This window comes from Passer domesticus, chromosome 2 (assembly GCF_036417665.1).
Source record: "Passer domesticus isolate bPasDom1 chromosome 2, bPasDom1.hap1, whole genome shotgun sequence".
NCBI classification, from domain to species: Eukaryota; Metazoa; Chordata; class Aves; order Passeriformes; family Passeridae; genus Passer; species Passer domesticus.
The window spans coordinates 33,978,056-34,002,485 of NC_087475.1; the positions used below are offsets into that span (position 1 = coordinate 33,978,056).

The following is a 24,430-nucleotide window of genomic DNA, read 5'->3' on the forward strand; positions in this document are numbered from 1 at the left end:
GCCCTTCAGCATGATTTTCACATTCAGGTACAGATTTTTCTATAGCTAAGTAGGTAAGGTTACTTTACCTCTGCCTCAATTTCATCATAGAGGAACTGCTTCTTAAATTTGGTAAGTGCATAATGAGCACTGTCATTATAAAGGTCCAAAGAATACAGAACATACCTGCAAGAAAAAGAATAAAACACGTGTATAAAAGTTATGATTCTTTAGGATGGTGCAGTCAAGATGAAGTAAGCCAGTCAATATTGTAATCCACAAGTGGTTCACGAAAACAGGGTATTTTCCTTTTTTAGTTTATATAAAAAGGATCACAATTTTTCCTTTAAGAAAATATTTGTTAGTTTAAGAAAAAGTGTAGATATGTTTGAAGTCTAAAACTGGTTTTCTAGCTGTCTATCAAAATGGAACTAGGCTTTAACCACTGTACATTATGTTTGAAATCTTCGAAGAATAAGTAAGGAGAACTCAAGGAGCAAAATATGTGGCTGGTGCAATGATATGAAAGGTTTAGCATTTTAAATACTCACTTCAAAAAGAAAACTTAGAGACTCTGAAAACAGGCAAATGTAAAACAAAAATTTCATTCATGTTTAGAATATCTTTTCAATGACTACTTGTTAAAACCAATTAAAGGAGCAACATTCTAATAAGGAATGGCAATCATTAAGAATAATCATTCAGTGGAAGAGCACAAGCAGGTCTTACTCCATCATTGATGCCTCTTTTGTTTCCAAAATATGATCCGTCAAAATCCAAGGCATGGACATCTCAATGGGAAACTGGATTCTTCTGCCCATGGTTAGCTCTAAGAAGAATTCCCTGAACCACAGCTGGGACAGATCACAGCATTGCTGCAGAGTTTCTTTCAGAATGAATAAGGGAGAATTACATTTCTTATAGAAATACATCAGGTACAATACAACTGTGATTCTGATGATGCAATGCAAAACAAAAAAAGCAGGTGCAAGTCACTAGAGCTGTACACAGGCCAAATAATCTAAAGCAAATTCAAAATGTAAAGCCCATGACTTTTTGTAAGAGTTTTGAACTCCTCACTGACCCCCAAAGTGGTGCCTTCTCATAGAAAAAAAAAAAGAGTGGAGGTGGACAAAACTATCAGTTAAACATAAAAGCTATGTACGCTAGTAAAAATGGATTTCTAATTTAATTTCTCAGCTGGGGGCTGAGAAAGCCATACACTGAATTTGGGAAGCAGTAAGTGAAGGAGGCAAAACTGCACTGGAACTACCAGTACCATCCCTCCCTATGGAGAACTGAATTGCTCCACATGTTCCTGTTGATTAGATGGGCAGAGAATGACAGACAGACACGTGAAGTAGGCATTAAAACAACGAGTTTCTAAAGATGCCATCAAGGGCACAGAGGTGTGCTTCCCACCTCTCCAGAAAGCACTTGGTACAATTCCTTTCCCAAAGGCTTGTGAACTAAAACAGGAATGAGCTTTTGACACTAAGACCTTCTGAAGACCTTTTGCAGTGCTGTTCCCCCGTTAGCACAATGACTGGTATCAACAGGCTCCCCCTTCTCCAAGGGTAAAGGAGACCAGCAGCAAAACAAAAATGAAAGACAACACAGCATGGTGATGACAAGGACTAGGTACACTCAATGTCAGTAGGTGAATTCTTTAGGACAGCATGTTTCCGATTACAATTAACTGAATAGTAAGAGTAGTGAAATGACATCAAATTTACCACAACAGAGAATTTGTTTCCTCTGTACTTAAAACAAAAACAACAAAAAAAATCTCCCAAAACACAAAAACTATTTCCTTTTAAAAAATTTCAGTGTGTATAGGCTTACTGTTTATGTAAATACATACATAAAATAGAAAAAGGAGGTAACAATATGAAATTTGACGCATTAGAAACAAACATATAACAAGTCAAAATAAAAATCCCACCACAATGCTAAGTACCATCTCAGAAAAAGTTTGGACAGACCAAGGCTTTTGATAAATAAACCAAAGGTTAAGTTGACTTAGGCAATCGGAAACATTTTCCAGATCGTGTTAGAGGTGTTAGGACATGCTAAGCTGGACACTGATCATCTACATATCTTACCACTGAAATTTATCAAATGAGTGTAGAAGAAAGACTCGCGATGGAATTTTTCTATGTCCAATATGGTGGGCCCCTCAAGGCTACTTCTCAAGGTTTTCTTGGAACCACTTTTGTCAGCAATGAGGGACTCTAACATAGTTCTCACCATGTAAAGCTGTATCATTAAAGGAAACAATTACGGTGGAAAGGGGAGGGGAAAAAAGGAAAATACACATGGTACATTAGTTGAGCAACACTGAGAATTACTATCAGTAAATGACTGCTCCACTTCAAATTGAAAACTGGCACTGTGTGGACAAAAGCCTTTGAGGCAAGAGGAACAGATGCAGCACTAGCCTACACACCAGCACAAATGCCTACCCGTGCCAAGGGGACCTCCACTGACACTCAGCAGCAGACCATTTGCAGTGGAACAGTTCATATCACCACAAAAAGTAAAAGTAATAAGTAATGTCTTACCACCAAAGTTTAAAAGAGGCGGATAGATGTAGGACTGCCTCAGAAACTTGTGTGTCACATGCAATAGCTTTTCCAATCCCAGAGACTTGAGCTGCTTCAACAGCTCAGCAGAGTTTAAGGACTCTGTCATAGTGCGAACCATGAAGAGCTAAAAACCAACAGACAGGGGCAGGCAGGGGAAGAGAATCCGTTAATAAAAACACATGGGTAAATAAGGAACGGGAAAGAGAAGCAGAGAAAACATGTTAGTTTGTTAAAAATGAAAAGCAGCACAGTAAGCATGCACAGGAGGTCATACAGAAAGGTTGTTCAGAAAAATCACCGCAATCTGGAGCTCCCTCAAGCAAAGGGAAAGTTCCCTTTCATTTCAGAGGATGCTCAGAGAGCCATTAGTTTATCAAAATATTTTAAAAATTATTTAGCACTAATTACCCATTTATATACAGCCATTTTAGAATCACATGAAGCTGAGGAAAACCTATCTAAAATTTGACCTCTTGCCTTTCTGTCAACCCAGGCAGAGAAGCGTGCCAGCTTAAGAGCAGAAAAAGCAGAAAGAACCACATACTCTAAACAGCCTGTTGCAAAGGTGAAGTAAGCCCTTAAAGCACAGGAGAAGCAAACTGGTGGTGATATTTAACCTTTTCTTTCACCCCAGGAAATTAGAAATCAAAACCATTTTCTGCAATTATCAAAACAAAATCTTCATTAAACTAATCTTATCACAAACTAAGCAACATTTTATCATCCCAAATTATTAACCATATGTGTTCTCTTTCCCAGAGATTTTAGGTATTAAAAGATTGCCTTCACAAACCACAGTTGCCTTCAATTTTTCACCCCAAGTACTCAGTACCTCATTTTCTCAGATAAGCCATGAATATCAGACCATACATTCTCCAAACACATCCACAAATGAAATAAGAAAGAGAACTATATGGAGGTAACAAGAATGAGCATCTATGTATGGGATTTTGATGACTACCACAGAAAACATTTGAAATACATCATTTTAGTGGCAGCAGCAGACAAATTAGATTCTAGGGACCAGCTTTATCATTCATTGCTGAACACTGTGAGGGATTTTGTCAGAAGTCATATACTTTCCCTTCTTTTAACAGACATTCATTTATATTTTAAACATAATTTAAAATTACTAGACATCTACTGAATAGTGTGATTTAAGAAAAAAAATTTCACCAGCCATACCAGAGATAGAAATCAGTCTTGAGTCAGTCAATAAATAATTCATATAGTTCAAAAATATTATTTAAAAACATTAGGAGCTCAATGAGAAAATATTTGTTCCCAGAAAATCAAATTAAAGAGATTGAACCCTTGGAAAAATTATGTATCAGAGTAGAAAATTACAGCAATCCAGGCAGAGGATCTTGGTTAAGTGCATCTAATTTTGCAAATATAAATCAGAGTAGATTTTTGGCATTAAGAGAAGACCACAATAAAACCTGCAATTTTAAAATAATTCAGGACAGAAAGAAAACACCTCATGCAATAATTGTTGATAGGCATCACAACCACCAGACAGGAAAATACCTGCGTGCTGGAGGGTCCAACTGCACGTCTTGGGACTTTGATGTCAAATCCACTTTTGGGGTCCTTCTCTCCCCTTAGGGCTGGGTCATTGAATGGCTCGTGACCTGCTTCCCAGTCACACACTGTCTTCCTTATGGCCTGCAAAACACTGAACACAATTCCCACAACTTCAGACTGCAGCACATCCAAGTGCCCTGATAGAACACTTTACTTTTTTTAAGCATTCTTCCACGAGCACAGAAACTTTGCGACAGCATTCACAAGCTCAGGGTAATTCCAACCAAGAACAAAAAATTTCACCAATGTTTTCAAGAATGACACATCCACAAAATAACAACTCCATGCTGTATATCAGAAAAGGTAGTCTAGAGCTCTTAAAGAACATCTAGTTCCAACTTTCCCCCTGCCAAGGGCAGAGACACCTTTCACTACATCAGATTGTTCAGGGCTCCATTCAACCTGGCCTTGAACACTTCCAGGGATGGGGCAACCAAAACTTCTCTGGGCAAAGCGTTACAGTGCTCCATTACCCTCCAAATAAAGGATTTCTTCCAAATACCTAATCTAAACCTGCCTTCCTCTTTCAGTAAAACCATTGCCCCTTGTCCTGTCACTATCTGCCTGCATAAAAATCCTTCTCCCTCTTTGCCATAAGCCCCTCTAAGGTAGTGGAAAGCTATAGTAAGGCCTCCCAGAGCCTTTACTTCTCCACACTGAACTACCCCAGCTCTCCCAGCATGTCTTCGTATCAGAAGTGTTCCAGCCCCCTGATCATCCTCATGGCCCTCTGGACCCTTTCTAACAGGTCCACATCTTTCTTGTGTTGAGGACCCCAGAGCTGGATCAATCAAACCAAATTCATACTAATATGAATACATATTCACTATCAATCCAATTAACATTCAACCAAACCAAAACAGATTATTAACCACCTTAATGATGGCTTGAAATGAAAAAAAGCAGAATTCCTGTTTCCAGAAGAAATTCAGATTCCAGAATTCAGCTAAAATTTACACAAACAGCTTCATACTTTTAGGTCCAAATACTGAACTGGAACTCAGATACTTCCCAGGAACACAGTCAGACATAATCTGTGACATGCTGAATGATCAAGAAAATGTTTCATCCCAAATCTGAGCAGGTATGAAAGGAATATTTTTCTATTTCATTAAAATCCTGTGACAAAAACACTCTCCCTGAAAACCTGATAACGTGGAGCAATTTATTTATTTTTAGCTTATGATGATATTTTTGTGGCAGACAGAGCACTTAGCAATAGCCTAATTAGCTAAGGACTTTCACCTCTAAGAGCTCTGCAATGAAATGTGGGAGTAAACGCATGACAAACAAGTCAAGATTAAAAGCAAACAACTAGGGACAAAAAAAAAGAAGGTCAGGAAATGTCACCAATTAGTGTGGGCAGATGGAGCACTGGAAGAGAAGTGTAAGGCTAATAAACCAAAAGCAGGAGAAGCTGAGAAATAAGACAGAACACTAAGAGAGGCAGAGAGAAGAGAGAGTACGATAAATATAAAACACAAAGAAAGGAAACACTGGAATAATAAAGTGGACAGTGATAGCTTTCTACAAAATACAAACACTGATTTTGGTTTCCTTATTACTGCATTTGTATTTTCTTAAAATAAAAATGAACAACAGGGAACACAAGACTTCCTAAAGTAGTCCTAAGAGGCTCAGGACAACCTGGACTCCTGCTGCAGCCATGCTGGCAGCCATTCATTTTTAATTTCAGACTGCTTCAACTTCAATTCATATCCAACCAAGCTAACCATGAATGCCAGACAGACTGGGAGTACAGACTTAGATAAAATTTAACATCTGTGTAATTCTGCAACTAATTTACTAAGGACTGGAGAAAAGAATATAGAAAAATATGAAAACAGTAATGCTACCTCTGAATGACATTTTTCTTCTTTTTAATGGCTTGTCTTAATGGCTCCCTAAGTGTGACCTGGGCAAAGTCCTGAAGAGCTGCATAAATTGTATGACGAATGGCATGATTGAAAACACTTTCCATTCGTCCCATCAGCACCTGAAGACCTTTGATCATGGCAATCACCTGCAAAAAAAAAAAAAACCAGACAAAAATATTTTTATTTTGTGTCTATATTTGTACAAATAGCGTATTTTCAAATATAAGAAATAAGAAGAGAGGAATCAACAAGTTACAAATGACAAAGGATGGATTTGCTGTGCTCCTCATTTACTGAATGGAGGAACACAGAGTCAGACTGGTTTCAGAGTCAGCACAGGCCAGTCTGTCTTTTTGCACTGGGTATGCAAAATGCCTATAGAGAATGCTCTCTTTTGTATAGAATTAATCTTTGGAAAATCCCTATAGAAAAACATTTCTCTTACCTCAACCAAAGCAAACTTCTCCTCACTAGTATAATTGTATCTTGTTGCTCTTTCATACTCTTCTGCATTGTCAGGACAATCTTTATTAGAATATTTGTCAGTTGGGTGCACCAGCTTCCACGAGTACTGCAGTTCACAAGGCAGAAGAGGGAGAAAAAAAGGTGGGGGGAACAAAAAGAAACAAAAATGCCTGAGAAACACAAAACACAGCTGGACACGAATAACATGCTTTGAGAGATATCACAGTGTTTTCAGGAATATTTGAAGAATAGTATTTGGTACTATGTTCAAACCTTGTGTAAATTGTGAAACTACTATCTGGTGGAAATGCCAAACAATAATTTTTTAAAAAACTTTCCCCGAAAACCAGCAAGTCTGTATTATTCCAAAGAAATGGAACTCATACTCAACAGGTATCACAATTAAGGGCATTTTTTACTGTGCAAAAGTTTCTTCTCTGCTTCAAATATGACAAACACAGAAAGACTTCAGAACATAAGAAAAAAATCCATCAGACCCACACACAAAAAGAGGGGTGGGGGGGCGGTGGAAAGCTGATTTTTAAGTTTACTAGGCTGAAATGTGTGGAAACAGCTGTATTATCTGTGACAATATGATCTGCACAGCATGCAATTCTCTTAAATACTGCCTTTTCAGTCACTGCAAACACAGCTCAAAATGTTCCTGAGCAGTGTCAGGCTGGCCTAATATCCATCAGGGTACATAAAGTGAAAAATCCTAGTCACATTTAAATACAATTTTCTCACAGTTTGAGTTCAGCACATAGCAAGATCTGGTTAAGACCACCTTAACATAAATATTAGATTACAGAGCAATGTAAATTTGCTTAATATAATGGATTAACAGCATCAATTCACCTATAGCAAAGGGGAGCATCACGCCCTACAAACCTGAGTGCTACAAAGAGGGCACTGGGGAAATGATTAAACAAAGAAGTTCTTTGGGGCCTTAAAATGACAGGGTTAAGATGCGCAACAAACATATGCTGCAAGTTTTTATCTGAACATGATGCATGTAACTATGTTCATGGATACTCAGTGAAGGTAGAGACAGGTAAATAATTAGAATACTCCCTATCAGAATAAATTCTCAGTAGAAGAGGAAGAAGGTGAACACAAACTTGAACTTAGATGAGAAGTATTTATGGGAATTCATTCAAACTAGAAAGACAATGAAAAGTAGTGAGAATAGCCAAAAAACCTGCTGTGATGCCCAGAGAAAGTTTGTCCTGGAATAAGTAGGACAGAAACAGAGCTAAGAGAGACTTCCTGCAGAGATATAATAAAATAGGAAGATTTTCATTGTGAAGACACCCTGGATGCAGCAATTAGTGATGACAGAAATAAAGGGTGCGAGTCTAGGAGCTGCAGAGGCAAGGAATAGATGACAGCAAACTCCCCTAAGAAGAGAAAAGGAGAACAAGTTTTTCACCATTAAATACACTGTGGATTTAAACAGGAATAGGATAATACAGGGAAAAGCATGACTCATCTACTGGCCTTTAAAAGAGGCAGTTAAAAATACAAATGAGAGAGAAAATTGGTTCACCAGCTATGCCCACTGTGGAGTCACATAGTGCAAATTATTTCATGCCCCCAAGACATCTGAGGCAGAAGAGGAGCAAGTCTGGTTTCTGTCATACAGGAAGTCACATTTCAACCCTTCCTAGAACATGTTTTGATTCAGCTTTTATCCAGTGTCTGCAGCATAACAAGGACTCCTGCATCCTCCTCTTCAATTTCTGCCTTAAGCAGCTTCTTATTACAAAAAAGCACAGTCACTTTTCTAACTGGCATCTGTTTTTAAAACAAACTATTACAATATAGAGAAAAAACTCATGTCCTCACACATTTTCCTTTTCCTGCATTTACTTTCCTTTTGACTAAAAGCCCAATCTAAACCAATGGGAGCCCTTCCATCCATTTTTGTGTGTTAAAACCGTACATGCTTCCATCTATTTATTCAGTGGTGATGTCTAAACACAGCCAGCTGAAGGAGGTGTTCTGTCACCTCCTCAGTGACTGCATGTCAGTACAGATGTTTCCAACAGTATGATTCTAAAAAATGTTTAGAAGGAAATGATGAAGTCTTAATCTACAAAATGTTAGTATCAAGAGTGATAGTAAAACATCTGGGGAAGGTTCACAGGTGACAGCCTATCCACTAAATAGAACAAGTTGAATGTACTGTGTGAGATACAAGCTACTGGATCTTCAAAGCAACAACATTACTCCTAGACTCTGAAGACTTCATGTGCCCTCCTCTAAGAATGAGATTTGAAGCAGAAAGAGAAAAGGAGTGAAGGAAGAGGGGAAACTAAGGGAACAAGATTCTTGTTGGGTCCCTTCCAATTCAGAATATTCAGAGACCCTTTGGAAACACAACATACATTTTTCAGTCCAGTAAAGCAAAGCAATTTTATTCTGTCTAACCTCACCAAGCCACCTCTTTTTCATGTTTTTATTTCCCATGTAACATACCACTTCCATGACATGGGCACTCCATTGGGAGAGAAGTTGCAGGCCTTGAAGAGAGAGATCGAAGAGCTTCCGATATTCCCCATCTGTTTTTTGAGCTTCCTGTCGACCAGACCCAGTCACCACCTAGACATTATAAAAATTTAAAAAATTTTAAAAATTTAAAAATCTATGTCCAAATCCACATCCGAAGATGCTGTGTTTGGCACCCACAGCCAAATTTCTACATCAACTGAAGCACTAAAACAGCATCATATACCAACACCTGCTTTACCATCTAACATCAGCTTTTTCTTCTAGATACTCAGGAAATTTCACAGATTTTGGTCAATAGATGGAAATCACTAATGACTACAATACTGCTGCAGATGAATTCAAGATACCAATTATATATGATATATATAGTCATTTTTGTCTCTAGATACTATATATATGTACGAATGTGTGCATACATATGCATACATATGCATTTCTGTACTCTTTTACTAATCTTAACTTAGTTTTGTTTAAATTCTTACTAGCACATGTGTGGAATAAGGACTACATATTCTAAATGAGACATACCAAAATTTCTAGGATAAATCTGAGATACATAAAGAGGCCAAAGGATGTTAAGAGTTTGTATGATGTATCATTATTATGTCAAATATAATTCAGAGAATGGGGATTATACTTGCAGCCTAATCAGCTTTTATTGACTCAGGTGGCCAAGCTTTGTCATTTAGCCAGAGATCTACCTGCTTTTCAGATATTTAATAATAACTGTTAATGAGTGTTGTGCCATTTGCACACATAGCTCTAACCCCACTCACCTCACTGTTGCTGTAACGAGCCAGTTCAGATATGAAACGCATGTGGTCTTCTCTGATTTGGATCATCTGCTCACATATATTGTACTGGGGACTGCTGCTGGAAGATGTGCATGTCCATCTGGTTCAGAAGACAAAAAAAAACCCACCTAAATCAGTTTTGACAATAGACAGCACAATTGATACTGTAAAGAAAGATCCATAATGCAATCCTTTCTTTTTTTTACACATTTCCTTCTCTGTTGTTAGAGGCTTTTCCTCTCTTCATACCTCTACCTCTGCACAATAGCACTTCTTCCAAGTCTTAAGAAAAAACTGGTCAATTTTTCTTTTCTCTTTTGGGAGATTTCTTTTTGTTTTTTTAAAGGCTGCTGCTATGAAATACAAACCAGCATCTCTCTTTAAGGGCACAAGAACAAAGATTAGAACAAGACCAAAAAGGATTAAAAGGTAGGGCAGAAGCACAGGTATAGGCTGTAAGATACATCTAGCCTCCTGCAGATATTTTTTATTCTTGTTGAACTCTGAAGAGTGTATAGTATGCTCTCACCTATAAAAAAGACATTATCAAGACTATTAACATGTTATGAAGAGGCACACAGAAACATGCTACCAAGAACATCATGTTAAGTAGCCTCATATTTTTAGTAGCTCAGTAGGCCCATTGCCATTGATTTTCTCTTAGCAATTACATGCAAGTTATGTGTTTTTTTCTGCAGGAATTAAAATGCAAAGCACAGCATTCTAAATTCATGTAACTGCATAGAGGCAAGGTCTTGGAGGAGCACAGAAAGGCCCACTAAAACAAAGCAATAACCAGAAACCATGGATCCATTAATGCAACAGCTGGCTGCATTTTCCAACCATTTTGCTGTGCTGCACACCTAGCCAAAAAAAAAAGTAGGGGGGAACAAGCTAAGTTGCTGCTCCATGTACAATGTACACATGCCTATTCACCCATGCACTACTTGCTCACCTTGCTTAGTAAAATCCTTCATTTCTTTTAATGAAAGTTTTCATATTTAAAGGAAAAAATAAAAACTAAATTAGTGTAAGATAAAATTAATTTCTTCCAACCCAGGTGATAAGAAATGTCACAGATACAAGAATGAGCTCAGTAGCACAGAAAGGTTTATAAACCATCTGTTTCTTTAGCTGTTTCCATTACACGAATTATATTAATAGTGAAATACCCACACCAAAAAGATGACAAAGTGAAAATCCTATTAATTATCACAAATGCATGGACTAACAGGTGAGTATGAAAATATACTCCAAGGGTCAGATCTTCCCCATCCAAGATGCTCCTCTCTGTTTCATTCTCCTTCTTACCTGGATTTATTTTCCTCGTAATGGGCACTGGTCTTAATGTATCTTGCAAGTTCAATCTGCATGTCACCAAACAGTGGGACAACCTGCAACTGCTGTACACAGGGAACAAATCAGATTAGATAAATTAGTAACACAAATCATAGTGAAAGGAAACCAGTATTTACCCATATTATAACCCAAAGAGATCTTCTTTTTCTATTTAAATATATTTAAAATACAAGAGAAACTACCTTTAAAATCACATCTTAACCAACCTTAAAGTACTTGTCTATCTTGGCTAAATTTATCCTTTTCTTTGCATCCAACTTATAGATGTTACTGACACTTCCATCCATCAAGTATAATCCAAAGCCCATCACCTGAAAAAGGAAAAAATTAAACCTTCCACAAAAGGATCTCAGAAGTAAAAACCTCTAAGTCTGCTCCTCATATAATTAAAGAAGTAACATTTTAAAACCAGTCCTGAAACACCCAACCTCCTTCAAACAGAATATATTTTTTAATACATACATTTCTGTACTATTCTTTTTTTACTGTATTAGAAGTTTTTACATTAGCATTAGCCTGATCAGTTACCCTTAAAGGATGCTGCTTTTTTGTATAATGGTTTAGCATAAAAAACCTCACTGAAATGAGTCTGGCTATTTTTAGAGCTTTTCTTTTCACTTCCGATTTATTAAAATTCTGTACATGCAAACTGATCTGGTAACAGGAGTTTAGATCTAACATCTCTGAGTGATTGCTCTTCTGGCTTTCAGAGGCTTTCAGCCTCTCTGAGTTATACACACAAGAGCTCAGAAGCATCCAAAAAAAATCTAATTACATTTTGTCCAAAGTATTTAACATAAGGTTAGGAATTTATTAGGAAAAGGTTTTTCACCCAGAGGGTGTTTGGGCACAGGAACACTCCCCAGGGAAGTGGTCACAGCACCAGCCTGACAGAGCTCAAGAAGCATTTGGACAACACTCTCAGGTTGGGGATGGTGCAGGGCCAGGAGATGGACTCAATGATCTTGTGGGTCCCTCCCAACTCAGCATATTCCTGGATTCCATTTAGTATTTACAGGAACCAAACAAAGAAACTTACTTTGTTCTAAGCATCTCTAGTGAACAAAAGGCCCAAATACATAAATCACACTAGGCACCCTTGTAGACAGAATGTAAATGGTCTAGAGTTCATGTATGGTTTCAGAGGACTTTCAGTTACTCCTAACAAACAGAGCTCTTCAAAAGTTAAACAAAATATTTGTCATAAGGCAATTTTTTAGTTCTTACTCGGTATATTTTTTTCCACTGCAAGACATACAGCTGATAAAATCAGGCACATTTCACATTGCCCAGCACCTTCTTATTACTGGTACAGCTAACTAAACTGATTTATTAGTCCTAATTCCAAGATACTTGTTCCCTGACATATTTGATACACAGCCTCACTTCCAAAAGTTTTTTAAACAATCTTGACACATATCTAAAGTAAAACGCAGTAGTTCCTTTCTACTGTCATTATACTTCAGTGAAACACAATTCCACAGAACTGGATGCAGTTCAAATGGGTCAACTTCAATTTATGAAAAACAAAAATGGATTAAAAGCTTTCAAATAATTTTAGCATGTAATACAACAAAAAGACAATAATGGGGAAAAGCAGTAATGCGAATTATTTGCTTAATCTGTTTCCTTTTAAAAAAACAAAAACAACCAGAAACAATCTGGAATTCAAACACCTGTGCCCTGCCTCAACATTCTTTTTTTTAAATTTTGTACCCAAAAGAAACCTACTTTCAAAAGCATATGTTTCTCACTGGGTGTTAGGTACATTTTGTTTTCATAGTAGTCCACACACAAATTCACAATATCTGCAAGCAGCTCCTCATAGCCAACAATCACCTCCAACTGCTGCTGCAAAGACTGGAGAAAAAAAAAAAGAAGGATATTAGTTAACTAGTTACACTGACTGGGAAAAAAGTTACTACCAAACTGGAAGAGCTTTATTTTGATACTTTTGCAAAGCATTAGGTAACTTGCAAAAAGACAATTCAAGCTTACTTGTGTTATCTTGTTGTGGTTGGCAAGGAACATGGAAAGGTTCTGAGATTCTTGAATGGACTGAGGATCTGCCATTTTCCGCAGGAACTGAGCAGCTCTTTAAAAACAAAAGAAAAACTGTATTTCCCTTGGCCAGGACTGTTTGTAAGTAAATCTATCTCCTCAAAAAAAAGGTGAAAAGTTCACTAGAAGACAGATATAGACCTAATTTATCCAAAATAAACTGTTTTGCTCTCCCAAATTCCTCACTACAACACTACTTAAGTGGTCCAATAAAAAATGAAATGAAAAAACAAATTAAAAACCATTGGCTATATCCTTCAACTGAGTGCAGCTGTGGCTCTATAGACCCAAGCCACTCAACAACCCAGGAAAAATCAGTCTTCACAGAAACACACCTCCAAAGAAAAAGAAAGGCAAACCAAGTAAGCTAAAGAGGTCTCCAGGCCCAACAACTACAACAGGTAGAGGCGGAAACTAAATCTCCTGCAAGTAGAAACATCACAGGTAAATTTGGCTAGTCATTGACTGAATAGTTTTCTGCATGAAAGACTATAGATGGTAGAGCTGGCATAAAGATGCTGCTCTGACCACTGTGTTCAACAGGAGATAGCTGATACCATCTGGTAGTTCATGTACAAAATTTGGCCACAGGTATTTCACCCCCTCCCTTCCCTGCTACACCTGCAATCACAATGATTTTGAACAGCAAAGCTGAAGCATCTTAAGAACAAGTATAACAACTCTCTGCTACAAATATCAAAAGTGCATGCCAAGAATAGCATAGATCAAAAAAGGTGTAGCATAAGTGACCAGAAAGCCAGCTTCCTCTTAAACTTAAAAACAGAAGCTTTACTGAACAAAGTATATGCATTGCATTTAGCATACACCAAGACAAAAGTATTTGACAGCTTGGCATTAAAGGCATAAAAACCTTCTGCTGCTGGAAGAACAGCACAGAGAAAACAGATGTATTCAACTGCCTAACTACAGTCAAGCCATCCCTAGTTTCAAGGTAGCTTGTCCCACACGTGAAGAGACTATTTTTGAAGGAAAAGCTGTGAGAAAAAGAGAAACTGCTGCCATCTCGTGGGAGGCCTGAATCCTGGCAGCAAAGGCCGCGTGCTGCTGCCCCGTGCACTCACCGCTTGTAGGCTGAGTGGTCGTTCTTCACGCTGCACTTCATATTCTTCAACTCATCCAACACGGCAAACATGTTGATGAATTTTCCCAGTGTGATCAGATAGGCTTCAGACACAAAGTCCTTCCTCCTCTCTGCGTGGCACAACCGCCTCACCTCCCCACAAAACCGTTCAATCGCATTTCTCTAATGGGGGGAAAAGACAGAAAAATAGAGAGTAAAAGTCATGACATTTCCAGGGGAAAAGTTTCATCATGTACCCAGAGCTGGTCCTGTGAAAAGCTCCAGTGAAGCAGACAAATATTTAAAGCATGCAAAACTAGCAAGGTATGAGTACAGGCCTTTCAGCTCCTCCACTGTGTACTTGATGTCTGCTGCAAGGGTGATCGGTGATTTTTACCAACAAGTTTGCCTAACACAAGAACCAAGGTTCTTCTTTGCAGGTAAAAGTAATTAAAAGTACAAATAAAAAATAGGGCAAGGCAAGGAGTAATGTTTTTAAACTAAAAGAGGGTCAATTTAGATTGGATACAAAGAAGATTTTTACTATGAAGGTGGTGAGGCACTGGAAAAGCTTGCCCAGAAAAGCTGTGGATGCCCCATCTCTGGAAGTGTTCAAGGTCAGGTTAGACGGGACTCTGAGCAACCTGATCTACTCAAAAATACCCCTTTTTCACTGTAGGGGGGTTGGATTATATGGTTTTCAAGATCCTTTCCAATTCAAACTATTCTGTGATTCTATGAAATTTAAAATCCCCCAGAAAGAAAGGGATTTCATGCTCTTTGGTGAGGAAGTATATATGAATTAAAAGGCAAATTATAGGAATGCTCCCTTCAAACAAACAAACGAAAATCCACAGCACACTGTACATGCCAGCTCTGTTAAGTCATCCTGGCACATGTTTATTTGAGGGCTTATTTCCAAGTGCACACCAGGGCCATTTCAGATGGAGATTACAAATACCAAAAAGACAGCAACTTCAAACATAAAAAGGAATCTGTTCTGACTTTAAAGCTCTAATCTGCTTGAATGAAAGGAGACTGAATGAAATGTAACATTTCCTGTTGTCTTCCCCAACCGGGGGTCTTACTGAGTACAACAACCTCCTCCTTCCTGTGTGCTCCAGGCCTCACAGGCTCTAGCTGCTCCATCTTTGAATAATGCCTGGAAACATCCTCAGTCCATTGAAAGAGATGGCAAGCTGCCAGGAGGGAGGAGAAGGCAAGACAGACTGCTATTCTCCAGCTCGGGTGGCTGGCAGGTCACAACAACTGGGTTAGCTTGCCTCAGTTATGAATCGCCATAGCAAAGTTGCACCTGCTGCTCTGCTGTCCAGACTTGTGGATCCCTCACTCCACAGCAAATGGTTTCTGTGCTGACATGTTTTTATTATACAAGTGAAACACATTATATTTCTATTTCCTTTCTTCCTGAAGTAACAGGTCTCTGTCCCCATGTGCTGCATAGGGACTATATGTAATTACATTTGACTTTATGTTGAAAGTCTTAATGGAGATTGACTCCAATTTTTAAGACAGGCATTAAAAATTCTGCCCTTCTGTGAGGAATATGGTGTCTTTTTTCTGAGATATAATGACTAGGTTCAGTACCTGAGCACACAATATGATGTATACAAAACAGGAATATAAAATTACAAGCCTACTGACAAATTTTGTTTCCATTCCTTTTACCTGAAAATACATAAAATTCATCAGTTTTGTGACTTCTGGCTCCAGAACTTCCACAGTTTTCTCATAAATTTCTACTCTGTTAGGCTGCTCATTGCACTTGACCTGTGGATAATTAAAGAGGTTGTTATATTTGCAATCTTCCCTGAAAAAGCCTCAGCAACTAAGATCCTGAAAAAATGCAATATCATCCTAAAGAGACTAACTTAAAGACAAAAATTTCCAGGTTTGGTACTCTTATGCTAATCTTCTAAACTTAACTATATGTAAAAAAACCCAAAACAATCTAAGATTCTCCTTCTACCTTACAGTGAGTAATTCAGTTGTCAAACACCTCCGTAGGGTGTGTAAGGTGCAACCTTTCCAAATTAAGCCACTTGCTCAAAATCATGCACTAAAATAGGGCCAGAACTGTAAATTAAAACAGATTACTTGACTTCTACTCTAAATATTTTAACCACAGGATAAGCCTTCCTTGCATTTCAGTATAAAAAATAATTGCATTACAAATCTGTAAAAAAGAAAGGAGTCAACTCATGATAATAATTGTGTTCAGTTTTCTGATGCCTCTTAATATTCTTCCCACCCCACTCCTGTACAGCCACTCCCAGACATTTGAAGCTGACTTGTGCCCTATTCACAGCAGGGCTTTTTTTTTTATACAGATCAAGAAAGCACTGTGTAGCTCTGACCTTTAGAAAGTGGCTACCTTGGAGTAATAGTGTCTAGAAACTTGTATGTTTAACCTGAATGTTAATCGTTATGTGCCATGCTACCTGTTTTGAATTTAAGAATTAAACTGGGGAGTGGGAAGAGTCCATTCTCTTGACTGAAATGTTGACCTCAAGCAGATCCCACAATCAAAAGTTTTCTTTTTAAAGCACATTACCCTTATACTGCTCTTGATCCAAAACGTAAGACTGACACAAACCCCATGTGGTAATGCTATAAATACCCTATAAAAAAATAAAGTCCAACTGGTCCCCAAGTGCTAAATGGCATGCCCAGCTTAACAAATCAGGAATTCAGAAACAGACTCCACTTTGGAATTCAGAAACAGACTCCACTTTGGATCTCACTAACAAATCTCTGTCTGTGTAATTCCACCCCAAAACAAGACAGAAGTTCACAAATTGCATGACAGTAGAGTCCATTACCTGGGGAATGGCTCTTGAGCAGCTTCTCCATGTGTATAACATGATTGCATACTCCTGGCCTTCTTCTAGCATTTCATTCTGCAGGGAAGACACTCAATGTAATTAGGAATTGTAACACACAAGGATTATATCCATGTGTCTTCTGTCATTCCAAGCCCTTGTCCAAATGAACCTACTTCTCTTATCAGAATGTATATGTACAAACATACATGTATTGCATGCTGAATGATACATCATCAATTATTATCTCTTAGACTAGTTTCTGTGTGTTCTTTCTTCCCAAAACGAATGACACTGTGATCCATAAGTATAAACAGGAATGCTGTTTATTTAATGATCTTAATGATCTGGTGGGGGAGGGTGATGAGATTTATTCTTCTTTTTAAATTCAGGGTGGAATGTTCAAGGACGGAAGAGTCAGCACATGCAAAGCAACTTTTTACCTGGTGAAGGAGAGGTACAACAATATCCAAATAATCAAAATAGGTAAAGGAATAACCATATAATTTTAAAAGTAGATTGATGTAAACATAAATAATTTTCAGTATCATGTAACCAGGTGCTTTATCTGTCAATTCCACCATTTGTGAACTGGCCTCTAGAATTATAAGACACATTATTCCTAATTTTCCAAGAATGCCATGAAAGAAGGGAACAACATTAGTTGCTCAAGAGGAAAGGCAATTAAAAAAAAATAATTAAGAAGTGTGTTTGAGAAAAAAAGAAAAGCCTCACACTTCTTCATCGTACCTCCCCCTGGAAGTAGGAAGTAGGTAACCTGTTTTCTGTGAGCATAATTCTTTTAATGAACTGCAAGAAAACATATTCCTCTCCTTCTGTTCTATGTAATACAAAAGTGTGTACCTGAACATCTACTTACCATGCTAGAATGGACTGTAGCTTGTTCAATGTATCTTGCAATACCAGTGACAAATGCATTTCTGTCTTCAAAATTAGTGTTGAAGTTTGGCTGCAGAGAAAAGGAAAACATGGAATTAATGGAATTAAGTCTTCTGTAGGAGCATGTCTCCTAAGAAGGACAACTGAGAACTTGGCATTTTTCATCCTGGAAAAGAGAAGGCTCTGGAAGACCTTATGGCAATGTCCAGGACCTAAAAGAGTCCTGCAAGAGAGCTGGAGAGAAACTGTGTACAGGGGCATGTAGTGACAGGACAAATGGGAAGGGATTCAAACTAAGAGTAAGTTTAGATTAGGTATTAGCATGAAATTATTGACTGTGAGGGTGGTGAGGCACTGGAACAGGTTGCTCAGAGAAGTTGTAGCTGACTCATGCTTGGAAGTCTTCAAGGCCAGGCTGGATGGGGCTTTGAGCAACCTGCTCTAGTGGAAGGCGTTCCTGCCCATGACAGAGGGGCTGGACTAGATGATCTTTGAAGTCCCTTCCAACCCAAACCATTCGATGATTCTGTGAAAAGAATTTTTTTATATATTGCCAATATAAACACAATTTGGTTTTGGGCAATACGTACTCTTTCTTAGCAGCACTGGGAAATGGAAAAACCTTTTCCTCTAATGAGAAAATACCTGGTAGAGAAGAGATGATGGTGGGGGCTCAATACACGGTTGCTGATCCGGCAATGGTAATTCCTCCAAGAGATCCACATTGGACAAGGCATCCTCCAGAGTTACTTGAGCAGTCATTTTGCACCTGGTTAGAAAATACATACATAAATGTAGATATGTAGATGTATACACATAGATATAACCTTATATGTGTTTCTATATACATGGCAAACAATTGAGTAACATGAAGAGCAAGGAACTATTTATATTGCGGGAAATGGCAAGTTTCCCTTCAACCAAAACAGAAACCCACTTGATTTTCAAATACAAGTTTAAATAAAACTTTTCAGACTTACATCCCTGTCCTTACTTTTAGGACTCGAGAAATGTTTCTCCTTCCCCCACTGCTGGACACCAGAAATAGCTCAAAAATAGAGGAAATGATGACTCTAAAGCTCAGTTTTGAGCCAATGTACTTTCAAAACTTCATGCACTACAGCTTCTACAACCACATCATCTTCAGGAGACCAGGCTGTCAAAAGGTACCAGCTGTTTCCACTGTTTCATGTCCTAGGACAGCCAGATCTGTTTTGGGTAGCTGATGATAGACCCCTCAGTGCCATGGCAATCTCCATAAACCTTAGACTGCTGCTGCTGCCTGGGGTTCTGAACCAAGAAGGGCAATGGAAAGAAATCTGGGCCACCTGTGACCAGTGACCAAGCACGGAAAGGCTGCCCAGAGAAACTGTAGAGTCTCCTTCACTGGAACTTTTCAGGAACTGTCTGGCTGCAATGCTGTGCCACATGAAGCAGAATGACTCCGCTTCAGCAGGGAGGTTGGACCAGGTGAGCCACTGTAGTCCTTTCCAACCTTACCCATTCTGTGATGTTGTGAAAATTTAGGAAGAAAATGTGAGGTGGAACTACTCAGTCATCCACTTTTGCATAATGATCTCATTCTTCTCGGTGGAGTTAAAAAAATATTGATTTTTAAGGTAAAATCTCTAATCAGCATGTCTCTTTTTTTTTTTTTTTTTTGCAAGTTAATTCCCCTAATTTTCCAGAGAAAAACCACACACCTATGGTGCAGGGAGCAGCTGAGCACTGCCCTCAGCTCTAACCAGGAGGAAAGCAACACTGAGCACCCACATCCTAGAGGAACAGGACCCTGCTTGGCATGTGACACCCCATGGATTTGTTCCATCCCCACATACAGGGAGGGTACAAGCACATCCCAATGCAACTTTGATGAAAACTCACTTCAAGACAGCTGGTATGGGCTGGTGATCCCACTTTTATTGGCCTGGGAGAAACACCGCCTCACTTTCTCTTGCCTAATTACAGATTCCTAGAGAAAGATCCACAGAAATAGCAGCTTTACCTCCAAGGAACGGCTCAGTTGACAATCCAGAACCAAAACCCAAACCCAAGGAGAGAAAGCAACCAGGAGTGACTACCTGTCTATCTCCAGAGACCAGCCCTGTGTACCAAGCCATTGCTGCAAAGCTAATGTACCACATATGGAGAGAGCTTGCCAACAACTTTATAAACAACCAACAGAAGGATTCAGAGGTCTGTTTCTTCCTGAATGCCCAGCCCAAACCTCACTCCCAGCCTGAGCATATCAGTTTTTGTTAAAATAAATAAATAAACAAACCAGTGCCCATATTGTGCAATTTGTGATCCTTGCCAAAAAAGGGATGAAGGACTGGACTGACAGGAATGCTAGCTGACAAACCTGTGCCAGGATGTTTGCCCAACACCTGCCTATATCCAGATCAAGCTCCAACACAAGAACCACAATTATTCTCGAATTAGAGCCTGGCAAAGAACATGGTGTCCTTCCTTCAATAAATCAACACATGCCAAAAAACTTCCATGGCTGGGCAGAAGTCCTGTGAGGAGGTCAGACTGAACAGTTTTACCCTAGAGGAAACTGAGCTGCCAAGTAGTCAGAACATCTACAGATGAGTCTATGTCTATAGGCCCTTTATAGGTGAGTCTGAGTATCTATAAATCAAGCTTTAGCTAAAAAAGAAAACAGATGAACTGACAGGCTCCTTTCAACTTGACACTTTTCGTCCTCTTAGCCTCCCTGTCAAAGTAGAAACACTCAGTGTGCAGCTGCTCTGGGATGTGCTGGGGGTGGGATCAATGGGCCCACAGCCCTCCCCCACCAGACAGGCAAATGGCCACAAAGCATTGGCTTCGAGAAGGCACTACAAAAATGGTTCTAAAACCCACAGTGAAGAATGGTCAGCCGTTCTACACCAAAAACTACTGCAACTATCTGTGTAAAGGGGAGGTGTCACTGCGTGCAAGATAAGTATCATCACCCTCTCCCCAGTCCACACATCTTCCTTCTCCTCCTAAAACATGGTCCACCAATGACTTGGGCCCCTGCTGTTAAACAGTCAGGTATTCACAAATTCCAAGCTCCTGACTTGTACTTCCTCAGCATTACAAGTGAATATTCTGAAGATGTGGCCCGTACATCCCAATTCTGTAAGCATGCTTGCATGCTTTTGGCCTCAATATTTACAGCTGCACAGGAGTATTCCTCTAGCATCAGCTATGTTCACACTATAGGACATTACACTATCTGTGGATCTGTTTTTAATACTTAGAAAACAATTTCAAAATAGAACCCAAAATCCCAGCTGACTTGCACTCCCCTCTACTTAATAGCACAGGTCTAGGAAACCCCCACTAACAGGCCAGGGGCACAAGTAAGAAACAAAAGCTTCCTGCTGCCCTCTGGGTTGTGAAAAGAAATATGGGAAGGAACACTTTTTGAAATCCTTCAGCATGATTTCCCAAAGATCAGCATTTTTCAAAGCAGGAAAACAAAAGCCATTGGGCACAGACAGTTGTAAATGTCCTCTTGTTCTGAGGTTGTTCACTGACAGCTCCGCTGTGCGATTTTTCAAAGGTATCCACACGCCTGGTGTCTCGTTGGCCAAGTTCAATGTCCCTGTTCCCCAGCCTTTGCACTCCAGTATCTAGCAAGACATGAAAGAGGAAGCAGCTCCTTCCTGCCCAGCTTTGACACATTTGCAAACGTTGCAAGGGTGTGATTCACATTTCCCCTCTGACCCCCCAGAAGAGAGGAGTTTTGACAACAGCAGCAGCAGGGTGACAGCTGGAACTGGCTCAGGGGTTTTCTCCCCTTCTTTATCTTTGTTGATAAACAAGCTCCAAAATTCAACAACTGTTTCTCATGTACAATGATGAAGAGTGGGCAAAATCTGATTTTTTTTCCCCCTAAGCTCAGAAAAATTAATTTAAGAAAAGCTAAATTTCCCAAGACCAAAATTGGATAGCTTTGCCTCCTTAACAGTTGTGAGTTTTCAACAGATGAAATTATTGCCAGGAGAGCTAATATTTTAACAGATTCCTTTATGGCAGAGAACATAAGAAACTTCAAAGACCTACTTAAAAAAAAGTTTGATTAGGAGTTTACATAAATGAGAACAGACTAAAATACTGTAGTCACACTCATCATTATAGCTATACGAGGACATTTATCCAAACTAAGAATTTTTTTCCATGCTAAATTCCTACAAAGCTGTGTTTTCAGTTCTGTACCCACATGAGATTTCCCAGGACAGCTTTTCTCAGGCAGAACACATGTAAGCATTACTTCTGAAGTAATATTTTTCTTTTTGGTATCTTTGGATTATGACCCATCCTTAAAGCACTAAAGTAAAAATGCATTTACAAGAACATGTTTTCCTGGTTGTACACAACTTAATTAGTGAACACTCAACATTCATGATCTTACATTCTCCCTCGAGGAGAGAGAATCACATACACCAGCAAGCTGTTTTGCTAAATGTTGGTGTTTGATGAGCACACACAGCTTTCTAAGCAGGGAAGAGCAATGTCTATGCCAATTCTCAATTCCTTTTTCTGGATTTCAAAGCAAGAAAATCCCTCTCTGAAAAGAACTTCAGCCTCACAGTACCAAGTCCCACCATGTCCAAGGGTCAAGAGATATCAGTCCCAGGACGTGGGGCTTTTTTGGTACGTTAGTGCAAGGCCACAGACTAGTTTAAAGTAGGATATCCTATTTTTCTTCATTTCTGAAGGAGATGAGCACCACATAGGTATGACCTACTCACAACAGCTTGTGCTGTGGAGAAGTGCACTGAGTTGTCTCTCACATTTTGTCCATGTGAAAAATCAACCAAAAAAAAGAAAACTCCTCCAGCATTGTTTACATTTTGATTTAACTTCAGAACCAGATTATTATTGAAAATATTCACAAAAAAAGAGTTGGCAACCTTTTTAAAATGTCATAATTCTTCATCATTGCTCTCAGTCCTGCAACTGCATGTAAGTAGTGCCCTGCTAACCACATTGATTTGGTATCTAGAGGAGATGATTGTCAGTCCTAGTAGAGATACCATTTCCACATCTCCATCCTTACAGAATAATGCCTAAGTCTTAGCAGAAGGCCTGTATTCTTAATTCCAAGCATATCAGAAAACAGCAAGCATGCATCTCTCAGCCATGCTCTTTTGAGGGCCTCAGATTATTTGTAAGAAAATATGAACAGGAGCAAATTATGGGGAAAAATGTTTTGGACAAAAGAAAGAAAAGAAGGAAAACTGACCAGAAGAAATAATAAGAACCACAGAAGATAAGGACTAAGAAAGCAGATAATAGAGCATTAATGTCAGAATCACTGTGAGAGAAAGGATTGCTGTAACTATTCTGTTCTAAAACTTAAGAGGTAAAAAAAAACCTCCAAATACTAGAGAGTTAAGTAAAAAGCTTTTAAGCTTTCTTTCAGTGATAGAGTTAAGTAGAACTCAGCCTATTAATAGCTGAAACAGGAAAAAATATGCTTGATGATACAAGACAGTTCTTACACGTTCAGTAGGAGTGCATAGAATCCAACGCATACAACCTGTAGCTAGCAAGCAAGTTATATAAATGTGGGTAAGGCAAATGAACTTAGATAACTGTACCCTTATTGAGATCTTCTTATAAGTGTAGAAATTACCACACAGTTCCTCTTTAGCCTATGGCCAAGACTTCCCAGAAATGGACTAATGGTCTTATGAAATTATCCAGCTCAGTTTCAAAAAGACATTGATCCCCAAGATAAAAGTTCTACCTCAAATAACTGGCGATGATATCTACTTACTGGTGAAAAATAAAGCCCTTCACCACAAAAGTTATCAGGTGCAATGTTATGGCTGTGTTAGACAAGGCAGGGAGATGATGAGACTGGTATCATGTTACCACAAAACATTTCCAAAAACCCAACATGTATATTGAGTATCTTGAAAATACACAGGGGAAGAATGGAAAGTCCTTGGAGAATACAAGTACATATGCCATTTAAATTACTTGCAAAATGTCATTATCGCCTGCACTAAGATTGTCAAGTGAACATTCCCACAGAAAACTGATAAACAGTATAATTCTGCCAATTAATAGTACAATTAGTATAGTTAGTATAATTAGTATAAATAGTATAATTAATAGCTACAAAAATAAAGGCAGAAACTATCAAGCTACTGTGAAAGCCAGCTTAAGAAGATTTAGACACAGAATGCAGAGGCATTTACTTTATGACAATTCTTGCTTTATTTTATGGAAGTTGGAGTAACAATGTTAAACTTTCCTGAAATAAACAAAAATAATTAAAATCTAAAGCTGACTGGCACTTTTTTCCTTTGCATCACTCACTCAAAGGTTTGACACCCTGAGGCTATCTAAGCATTCTCACTTTGAAATCTCTAAG

The 24,430-nt window shown here is 38.7% G+C and overlaps 1 protein-coding gene and 1 long non-coding RNA gene across 4 annotated transcripts in view; one reads left to right on the forward strand and one right to left on the reverse strand.

The window, feature by feature from the left end:
- Positions 1 to 24,430, reverse strand: part of CYFIP1 (cytoplasmic FMR1 interacting protein 1) — a 74,378-nt gene that overhangs the window by 38,272 nt on the left and 11,676 nt on the right. Inside the window, exons 2-18 of one of the 3 annotated variants that reach the window (XM_064408168.1) lie at positions 18,694 to 18,817; positions 18,029 to 18,118; positions 17,149 to 17,226; positions 15,995 to 16,096; positions 14,307 to 14,488; positions 13,162 to 13,258; positions 12,895 to 13,023; positions 11,370 to 11,474; positions 11,116 to 11,207; positions 9,787 to 9,904; positions 8,978 to 9,100; positions 6,477 to 6,602; positions 6,011 to 6,177; positions 4,098 to 4,245; positions 2,544 to 2,691; positions 709 to 865; positions 69 to 165 (exon numbers count right to left, since the gene is read on the reverse strand). In XM_064408168.1, the coding sequence (XP_064264238.1) occupies positions 69 to 165; positions 709 to 865; positions 2,544 to 2,691; positions 4,098 to 4,245; positions 6,011 to 6,177; positions 6,477 to 6,602; positions 8,978 to 9,100; positions 9,787 to 9,904; positions 11,116 to 11,207; positions 11,370 to 11,474; positions 12,895 to 13,023; positions 13,162 to 13,258; positions 14,307 to 14,488; positions 15,995 to 16,096; positions 17,149 to 17,226; positions 18,029 to 18,118; positions 18,694 to 18,810 (2,076 nt within the window). In that variant the 5' untranslated portion in view covers positions 18,811 to 18,817. Of the gene's footprint in view, positions 1 to 68; positions 166 to 708; positions 866 to 2,084; positions 2,239 to 2,543; positions 2,692 to 4,097; positions 4,246 to 6,010; positions 6,178 to 6,476; positions 6,603 to 8,977; positions 9,101 to 9,786; positions 9,905 to 11,115; positions 11,208 to 11,369; positions 11,475 to 12,894; positions 13,024 to 13,161; positions 13,259 to 14,306; positions 14,489 to 15,994; positions 16,097 to 17,148; positions 17,227 to 18,028; positions 18,119 to 18,693; positions 18,818 to 24,430 lie in introns of those variants that run through there. The other 2 variants (XM_064408167.1, XM_064408170.1) reach the window with 2 other exon arrangements.
- On the forward strand, positions 14,443 to 19,212 carry LOC135293706 (uncharacterized). Its single transcript, XR_010355811.1, has 3 exons — positions 14,443 to 14,629; positions 17,541 to 17,634; positions 19,049 to 19,212. It is a non-coding gene; the product is annotated as an uncharacterized LOC135293706 (long non-coding RNA).